The sequence below is a fragment of the Astyanax mexicanus genome, chromosome 20, assembly GCF_023375975.1.
Source record: "Astyanax mexicanus isolate ESR-SI-001 chromosome 20, AstMex3_surface, whole genome shotgun sequence".
NCBI classification, from domain to species: Eukaryota; Metazoa; Chordata; class Actinopteri; order Characiformes; family Acestrorhamphidae; genus Astyanax; species Astyanax mexicanus.
The window spans coordinates 912,006-922,200 of NC_064427.1; the positions used below are offsets into that span (position 1 = coordinate 912,006).

Consider the following 10,195-nt stretch of genomic DNA (forward strand, 5'->3'; position numbering starts at 1 on the left):
CCCTTACTGTCTTCTTTAAATTGCTTCACTAAACCAAACTTCTTTCCTCTCTGGATTTAAGTGCTTGACATTGACAACAGTATTTTTTAAATGATATTCCCACTTTGTTATTATTTAATGTGTTGTTTTTCCTGCATATGCCTTCATTCTTTATTTCTAGCCAATTCTATTGCTCCCCCAGAACTGCTCACCCTGTACACATTTGTCGTTTGGCTCAGATCATGTTCTCATAGCCTTATGAATGTAATTCTCCCTGTTGAATTATGTTCATTCACTATATGGACAAAAGCTATATGAATAAGATATGACCACACATGTTTTGACCATATTCATAAATTGTGTCCCTATAGTGTACCATTTGCAGATTGGCCTTTTCTCTTAATGCATTCATTCACATGGCCTTTAAAACCTGGATTTTTAAGGTGTTTATGGGCGTTTTCACACCTAAAATTCTGGACCAGAGTCTGAACTAAGGTTGATGTTTGTTAGATTCTATTCTGTGCATTTTGTCTGGTGGGTTGATCAGTTTCACAATGCAGTTTAGTGACTAACTGTCACTAAACAACTTTATTACTTCCTGTCATCATCACCTACACGGTTTGGACAATGAAACTGAAACACCTGGTTTTAGAGCACAATAATTGATTGTGGTGACGGACAGTTCTGGTGGAAACAGGAGAGTTGAGGTGCACATTGAATTCTGCGTGATTTGATCAGCCGTGGTTTTATGTTTTTTGGATACAATCCGGGTTAGCACCCGAACATCCCTTTCAGACAGCTTCCTCTTACAGTGTCCACAGTTAATCCTGTTGGATGTGGTTGGTGCTTCTTGGTGGTATGCTGACATTACCCTGGATACCGTGGCTCTTGATGCATCACAAAGACTTGCTGTCTTGGTCACAGATGCTCCAGCAAGACGTGCACCAACAATTTGTCCTCTTTTGAACTCTGGTATGTCCCCCATAATGTTGTGTGCATTGTAATATTTAGAGCAGAACTGTGCTCTTACTCTGCTAATTGAACCTTCACACTCTGCTCTTACTGGTGCAATAATGTGCAATTAATGAAGATTGAACACCAGGCTGCTCCAATTTAGCCATGAAACCTAAAATCCCACACTAAAATGATGACAGGTGTTTCAGTTTCACTGTCCAACCCCTGTACATGGGCGAAGTCTCCCTTTACTTCACAGTGATTGGTTCGTAGAAGGGCGTGCTTTGGTTGGTGGCGTGTTTGGTAGTTTGTGCTGAATTCTGCTTCCCCGCCATAATCAGGTTTTTCCCGCAGCAGAATGAGTAGAACAGATTCACCTTGGTTTCTTTTTTATTTCTGCTTATAAATAAGGGTTAATCTACAGTTACAGTAGATACAGTAGTCTGTTGTACTCATACTGCTGTGTGATGTGCCTGCTCGCCAATGGGAGTCTGATTTCAGCACAACACCTCTTTCTTTAATCTTCTTCTATTGTTTGGGTGATGGGTGATGATAGCTTGACTCAACTTGCTGAAATTCGTCTTAAAGTCCAAACCATCTCTTTCATTTGGAACAAATTTTCAGTCCTTTGGTCCAGACTAAAGTTTCACACCCGACTTTTTAAGTTGGAACAAACTGAATAATCTGAAGGTCTGGACCTACTGAACAAGGTAGGTGTGAAAGAAGCCTTATAGAAGCGAAGAGTCCTTTGGTTTCTGATTGGTTCTTACAGCTGGCAATGGCCCGTTACTTCAGGCCCATTCATGCAGTCAGATCCGGTGTACTGTAGTGTCCATTTATTGTACTGTAAGAACAGAGAGTGTATGCGAGAGAGAGGGGCTGTATGTTTGTATGTACAGCTCTGCAAAAAAAAAGAGAGCACTTAAAAATGATGAGTTTCTTTGATTTTACCAAATTAAAAATATGTGGAATATAATCAAGAGAAAGATGGATGATCACAAACCATCAAACCACCAAACTGAACTGCTTGAATTTCTGCACCAGGAGTAAAGCAGCATAAAGTTATCCAAAAGCAGTGTGTAAGACTGGTGGAGGAGAACATGATGCCAAGATGCATGAAAAAAACTGTGATTAAAACCAACCAGGGTTATTCCACCAAATATTGATTATTTCTGAACTCTTAAAACTTTATGAATATGAACTTGTTTTCTTTGCATTATTTGAGGTCTGAAAGCTCTGCATCTTTTTTTGTTATTTCAGTCATTTCTCATTTTCTGTAAATAAATGCTCTAAATGAGAATATTTTTATTTGGAATTTGGGAGAAATGTTGTCTGTAGTTTATAGAATAAAACAACAATGTTCATTTTACTCAAACATAAACCTATAAATAGTAAAATCAGAGAAACTGATTCAGAAACTGAAGTGATCTCTTCATTTGGTACAGAGCTGTATGTTTGTATGTATGTGTATGTAAGCATAACAAGTGTGTGTGTGTGTGTGTTGCTGATAAGCTGTCAGCTCCTCGATGCCTGACCCCTCCCCTTTTTATTTTGGGCTATACACACGTTTATATATATCCTATATAAATTGATATGGTAAATCCGTATGGTTTTGTATTGTACACATGCAGAGACGCGTGTCTTTGAACGGCCCCGAATATTTTCTATTCTTTCTCTCTATTATTTTAATTTCTTTTTGTGTCCAAATCCAGTCCTCTTCAGAATCAGGATCATCACGCCGACTCTCAGCCCCGAGCAAACTAATGTGAATTTTGTCATCCTGAAGAGAAAAACATGGAAAAAAAAACGAACTCAATGCAAACAAACTCTATTTTTGAACTTGTATATTGTACATGAATATCTTGTAGAGGAGAATGTACTTACTAAACATATCTAATTGCCAATAAGATATACTGTATGTTTAACCCAGCGACTTTTCTCATGGCAGAATGTGAGCGTTTGCCGAAAGCTAATAAGGGTTATTTGTGTTGTTCGGCTATCGATGCAATTAACCATTTATCAATTTGTCGATAACAATAAACGAGCTCACGTCTTTACTGCTGTTTTTGTGTTTATTTTTATTTTTCTTAATAATTTAAATGCATTTGTAATTTTCTCAAGTTATTCTGTGTTATTACATATGTCCCACTTATCTTCAAATACAGGACAAGCATATTTGGAGATTATAAATGGACCAACCCCTGCCCTAAAACTCTTAAAATATTATGTTGCGTAAAAACTGTAAACATGAACAATTTTATTAAATTCAATTTACTTTTCAGGAAAAAGCACTCAGTCAGAATCTTCACTCCTTGGTTTCTTTGGTTTTACTATGAGTGAATGAGCTACTGAGCTCTGAGTTTCCTCTTCTGAAGTCCCCATTGCTCCACCAGCCGCTCGCGTTCAGTAAAACTGAGCCGGATCCTTTTTTAGAGGCTGAACGTGTGACATGACCAGAAGAAGAACTCCCGCGAAAAGAAAAGTTTAATACAGTAATAATACAGAAAATTATACAGTCTGAGACTTTAATTGTTTAATATTGTTTAATTTTCTGGTTGTTTGTATTGTTTGTCGTCTGTATCCAGGTTGAACCCTGCTATTGGTGCAGCAGTAAATGTGTGCGAGGAGTAATCCTGCAGCACATGATGGAATAAGGGGTTTAGTGCTGGATGAATCAGGGAACAGCAGGGTGAACACGGTTCATTATGGCCGGCTGGGAGGTTTTGCTGCTGTTTGGATTTTCTCTTGTTGTTCTGCTGTTTTTATTCAAACCCCGCCGACCCAAAAACTTCCCCCCGGGTCCCGCAGCCCTCGCTCTGTTCGGGAACGTGCTCCAGCTTAGCATGAAGAACCCGCTGGAGGATCTGGACCGGGTACGCTTCTGGAGTTCTGTATTTACGGGCTTATACGTCAGGAGGTTCTGGAGTCCTTTTAATTATAATCTGTATATATAATCTGTAAAGTGGTAAATCTGGAGGCAACACCTGACGTACATAAAAATAAGTTGTGGCCACAACTTTGTGAGGTGTGAGAATGAAATAAATAATTTGTGCCCATAATTTTTAAACTTATAATGGGTGCGAAAAGATAATTAAGTAATAGCTAACTCTTTGTAAGGGGTTAGTATGAGAGAATTAATTTGTGTTGATGATTTTATATTGAATGTTGATTTCGTGTTTGATGATTTTGTGTTTGATGATTTTGTGTTTGATGACGATTTCGTGTTTGATGATTTTATATTGAATGTTGATTTCGTGTTTGATGATTTTGTGTTTGATGATTTTGTGTTTGATGACGATTTCGTGTTTGATGATTTCGTGTTTGATGATTTTGTGATTTTGATGATGATTTTGTGTTTGATGAATTTGTGTTTGATGATGATTTTGTGTTTGATGATTTCGTGTTTGATGATTTTGTGTTTGATGATGATTTTGTGTTTGATGATTTTGTGTTTGATGATGATTTTGTGTTTGATGATTTCATGTTTGATGATTTTGTGTTTGATGATGATTTTGTGTTTGATGATTTCGTGTTTGATGATTTTGTGTTTGATGATGATTTTGTGTTTGATGATTTTGTGTTTGATGATGATTTTGTGTTTGATGATTTCGTGTTTGATGATTTTGTGATTTTGATGATGATTTTGTGTTTGATGAATTTGTGTTTAATGATTTCGTGTATGATGATTGTGTTGCAGTTGGCTCGGCGGTATGGGGATGTGTTCAGTCTGTATATCGGCAGGAAGCCGGCGGTGGTGCTATACGGGCTGCGGGCGGTGAAGGAGGCGCTGGTGGTTCGGGGGGTGGATTTCGCCGGCAGACCTCAGGGGCTCATGCTGAACCACGTCACCGAGAACAAGGGTGAACCTCCATAAATTATAGAATAAAACATGAACCTATAAATAGCAAAATCAGAGAAACTGATTCAGAAACTGAAGTGCTCTCTTATTTTTATCAGAGCTGTGTATTAAGAAATAGATGTTAAATATATTTACAAATACATAGGAAATCATAATGCTAAAAGCTAATCTCACTGCTGCTCTGTGGCAGGAGATTAAATTCTTACCACAAGAAATGAAGCTTAAATCTTTCATAATCTCTGTTTAACACTGAATAAGAATGTTACTAAACACAAAACAACTATAGTCAGTCCTGAAAAGTACTGCACCAGATTTAAAAAAGTATATATATATATGTTTGCCTAGACATGTATTTAGCAAACATTTTTCCAATGTAAAATTGAGATATACCTTAAGGCAAATTTAAACATACATTAAAACAAATATTTAGAAAAAATATATTGGTTTATTATATATATTTTTGCTATATATATATTATATATATTTGATAATGCATATCTTTAATATATGCTACATTTATGTGTGTAATGTTTCCCCATATATTAAATATATTTGCCATGTATGCAGTATATGCAAAAATACATTCTAGTTTGTAAAATGTATTTGAAATATACAAAACAAATAAATGAATATGAATATAAGATATAATTTGTTTTCCTTATTGTATTATAATTTGAAATGCATTTTGAAATGAAACAATATATTTAAAATATATATAAAATGTGTTTCATATACAACTTTTTTTTGTTTTGAATGTATATTTTCAGGTCTGATTATGGCTAATTATGGTTCAGTTTGGAAGGAGCACAGAAGGTTTGCTCTGATGAGTCTGAAGAACTTCGGTTTGGGGAGGCAGTTTATGGAGGAGAGAATTCTGCAGGAGACCAAACACATCTGCCAACATCTGCAGAACAGATCAGGTAGAACAATGATGAGAAAACTGAACAATAATACTGTATTTTATTCACCTCAGGAGCTGAAAACAACGTTACTGTGATTCCAGTTAAACATTCAGAGAATGTTAAACCATTTAAAATCACCTCACTTACCTAAAGACTACAACTGGTTTAACAATCCTTTACTGGTGTTTTATGGTGAATCCAGCAAAACCATATCTCAAAATTTCATGTTCATGTAGGTTAGCATTGTTAGCATTTGTCCAGGCTAGCATTGTTGGCAATGCCAGTAAATCATATTTAAGTTAGAATAATGTGGCATTATTAATATGTCAGTTCAGTGCACAGAGGCGCTATCATGCAGGTGAGTTTATTGGTGTTTTAAGGCAAAATAAAGCAAATACCGTTACAGTCAAAAGTTTTACACATATTTATTCAATATTTCTATTTTTTCCCTTCGTTTTAAATGAATAGTGGAGTGATACAGACTATGAAGGAACACATAAGGAACCATGTATACAGTGTTAGATAGATAGATAGATCCTGTGCTACAGAAGAAACGCTTGCTCTGTCTTTCCTGGGGTGGTCCTAATGAGTGCCAGTTCCATCATTATAATGTTTTTGATGGTCTTTTTGCAATTGCACTTAAGGATACTTTCAAACTTCTTGAAATTCTACTTTTCAGATGACCTGACTGACCTTTGACATTTCTTCGTAAAGTAATTTTTTACGTTTCTTTATTTAGTTTATTTAGCTTCCCATAATCTGGATTAGAACTTTATTCAAATATTAATCATTCACTGTATACCTGTAACTCTACCTCTTCACTACTTTACTTTAACTGATGTTCTCAAACACAGCATCCGCAGCATAGTTAATGTAAAGACGAGGCAATGAACGTATAGACACTCTTGTTAGCTTTCATGCTAATAACCTTTTTTCTGATTTTTGACAGGAAATCTGGTAGATCCTCAGCCCGTGATCCACAGCGCTGCGTCCAACATCATCAGCTCCATATTGTTCGGGACTCGATATGAATATGATGATGAAGTTCTCGCTTTTATCATCAACAGCTTTAAAGAAAACGCCAGGAAAGCTAACAGCGCGTGGGCCGTGGTATGCTAACCTCTGTTCTGTTAGCAGTTAGCATTTTGCTTTATTTTTTTTTTTATTTTTTTTTATAGAGTCACCCTTAATGTTTCAAAGCAATAAATACAATAAATGTTGATTGATTAATAGATTGAATTGATTGATCAATTAATTGATTGATTGCTATTCTGTTATAGATTTATGATTCCTTTCCTTTCCTGAGGCACCTGCCGCTGCCGTTTCGGAAAGTGTTTGAGAACTATGAGGCTCTGAAATCTCACACCAGGAGGATCATCGCCGATCACAAGAAGAGCAGGACCTCCGGAGAACCGCGGGACATCATCGACTGCTACCTCGATGAAATGGAAAAGGTTACCTGTTCTTATTTTTTGTTGAAAAAAAAAACAGTATTATACTGCAGAATTTAATTATTTTATAATCACAGTTTTTTTCATGCATCTTGGCATCATGTTCTCCTCCACCAGTCTTACACACTGCTTTTACAGAAGTTTGTAAATGATGAAAATTATGAAATACTGCAGTATAATATAATAGTGTTTTTTTAACAGGCGGATGAGGACACCTCGCTGGACGAGGACAGATTAGTGATGTTCCTGCTGGATCTTCATTTTGCTGGAACAGACACCACGTCCAACACCGTCCTCACCGCTCTGCTGTACCTCGCCGTGTACAGAGATATACAGGGTGGGTGAGCCCTGAGGTAGCCTACATTAGCCTGTATTTGGGAATACTGGGGGGGGAAACAGAGGCGGGATATTCAACTAAAGTTTTTTGGTATAAAAATACACTTTATTTGGTTGCTGTTAAAAAAATTTTAGTTACTTATTTATTCGTTTTTTTACTAAAATATTTGTCAATTTAGATTATAGATTAATAGATTTGTAGATTATTATAGATCGGTTTCAGAATACTGTGCATTTTGGACCTCTACACAGAAATTATATTTTTTTATTTAATTGCTTCTAATTTTCCCTTTTTTGTTTTCTGTAATGAATGCGTCTACCCTATTTAGCAAAAATTTACGTTAGAAAAAAAGTCACATTCAGAATGGTTCACTGTTGCCTTGTTCCGTTTCAAAGTCTGTCAAAAGGGCAAAAATTGAGTCTCTGTAAAATTTAGGAAAGTCTAGTAGTAAACAATCTCTCACTAGGAGGTACACTACCCAAAGGTAGCATCTAAAAGCCTTTTTTAAAATCAGTTTCTCTGATTTTGCTATTTATAGGTTTATGTTTGAGTAAAATGAACATTGTTGTTTTATTCTATAAACTACAGACAACATTTCTCCCAAATTACAAATAAAAATATTCTCATTTAGAGCATTTATTTACAGAAAATGAGAAATGGCTGAAATAACAAAAAAGATGCAGAGCTTTCAGACCTCAAATAATGCAAAGAAAACAAGTTCATATTCATAAAGTTTTAAGAGTTCAGAAATCAATATTTGGTGGAATAATCCTGGTGGTTTTTAATCACAGTTTTGTTTTCATGCATCTTGGCATCATGTTCTCCTCCACCAGTCTTACACACTGCTTTTGGATAACTTTATGCTGCTTTACTCCTGGTGTAAAAATTCAAGCAGTTCAGTTTGGTGGTTTGATGGTTTGTGATCATCCATCTTCCTCTTGATTATATTCCAGAGGTTTTTTAGTTTGGTAAAATCAAAGAAACTCATCTGGAGTATATGCACAGGCACTAATGCTAAATTGTATTCTTCTCTCTGTTATTATTCAGCTCTCTGCCAGCAGGAGATCGACGCTGTACTGCAGGATAAAGAGCAGGTCTCGTTTGAGGACAGGCAGCAGATGCCGTTTGTGCAGGCCACCATCCACGAGCTCCAGCGCCTGGCCAACATCGCGCCGCTGGGCGTCTTCCATTCCACCACCAGGAACACGCAGCTAATGGGCTACGACGTCCCGGAGGTGCTGAGGGGGTGCAGTAATTAACGAGCAGGCCTTCTGTTCTGGGTTTTACGTGTAATATGAGTTTTCAAAAAGTCCTAAAAAAAAATCTTTCTGCCTGTGCTGCCCAGGGCACGCTGGTGATTACCAACCTTACATCTGTTCTGTTTGAGCGCAGTCAGTGGGCACAACCTAATCACTTCAACCCCTCACACTTCCTGAACCAGCGAGGGGAATTCATGAAGCCTGAGGCCTTCCTGGCCTTCTCTGCAGGTAAAAAAGACATTTATTACACCTAAACTACAAGCTGAAACAACACCAAGCAGTTTAGTCCTGCACCTGACTTCATACAAGACTCCTCCAGGTATTGATACTGTAAATTTACTGTAATATTTAATATTATAATAACATTATAGTGAGATTTATATAAATAATTTGACCCTCCTAAACTGTTGTTTTACTGCTGTTGAGGGGGTTTGGGTCTTAATGCCCCCCCCAAAAAAACTGGAACTGAAAAAAAAACAGCACTAGAGTCAAAAAGGCAACTTTTTACAACTGTATGTAATTTAGAACCTCTTTTTTCCATGTTTTGTTGTTTAAAATGGGATTGCTTGTGAACAAAAAGGTCAATATCAAATATAGAAAATATTAATAATAAAGCACAGGCTTTCAAAAACATTCAATCCAATAGATATAAAAAAATATATTTTAATTAATTGGATTTTTTAATGTTAATGTACAATTTTATATGATATTATTAGAGTCTTCTTTTTGTGTATTGCTGATAGAAAAAAACACTATTATATTAATATTTTTATTAATAAAAAAGTGGTTTCCCTGGATTATCACTCCTGATTCAGCTCACCCACAAAATAACAGTTCAACCAGATGTTATAAAACACAGAAATGATCAACACCGCTAAATCTGAAGCCGATATATATATATATATGTAAGTGTGGTGGTGGTTGCTGTGGTGTTGCAGGTCCTCGAGTGTGTCTGGGTGAAGCTCTGGCCCGGATGGAGCTGTTTCTGATTCTGGTCACGCTCCTCCGCCGCTTTCACTTGGCGTGGCCCGAGGCCTGCGGGGGTCCCGACCTCCGGCCCGTGTTCGGGGGGATACAGGCTCCCAGGCCCTACAGCATCACTGTCACACCGCGGAGATACCACGGCAACCACGGGGCTTCTGCTGGACACGCCAGCTGAATTTAAATCATAGAGAACTCTGCGTTTTTCTATTCTGTGATGGTTAATAAGTGAGTGTGAGAGAGAGCCTACACTTCAGCATAAATAAAAACTCTGTAAGGGTGATGCTGTATTATATCACTTAATAAAACTACTAATGCATCACCAGGCTCTGTAAACTTTATCAAGTTATTAATTTGTTCATTAAAATGATCTCAACCTTATTCTGTATCTGCAGTGTCTGTTTACTCATCCCTAAACATGATCAACTACAGGCTGCTATTCTTCATACTACAGAGCTTACAGCAGGTGGCAG

General features: G+C 36.9%; 1 protein-coding gene across 2 annotated transcripts; it reads left to right on the forward strand.

Annotated features, from left to right (window-relative positions):
- The first annotated feature begins 3,633 nt into the window (after window positions 1-3,633).
- On the forward strand, window positions 3,634-10,076 carry LOC103038879 (cytochrome P450 2J6-like). 2 transcript variants are annotated; one of them, XM_049468593.1, is made up of 9 exons: window positions 3,634-3,806; window positions 4,631-4,793; window positions 5,560-5,712; window positions 6,644-6,804; window positions 6,975-7,148; window positions 7,347-7,482; window positions 8,530-8,717; window positions 8,828-8,969; window positions 9,680-10,076. In XM_049468593.1, the coding sequence occupies exons 1-9, from the start codon at window positions 3,639-3,641 to the stop codon at window positions 9,898-9,900; spliced, it is 1,506 nt and encodes a 501-aa protein (XP_049324550.1). In that variant the 5' UTR covers window positions 3,634-3,638; the 3' UTR covers window positions 9,901-10,076. The 2 variants fall into 2 exon arrangements, with proteins under 2 accessions (XP_049324550.1, XP_022536491.2); XM_022680770.2 differs by lacking the exon at window positions 3,634-3,806 and having other exon boundaries at window positions 4,306-4,793.
- Window positions 10,077-10,195: the final 119 nt, after the last annotated feature.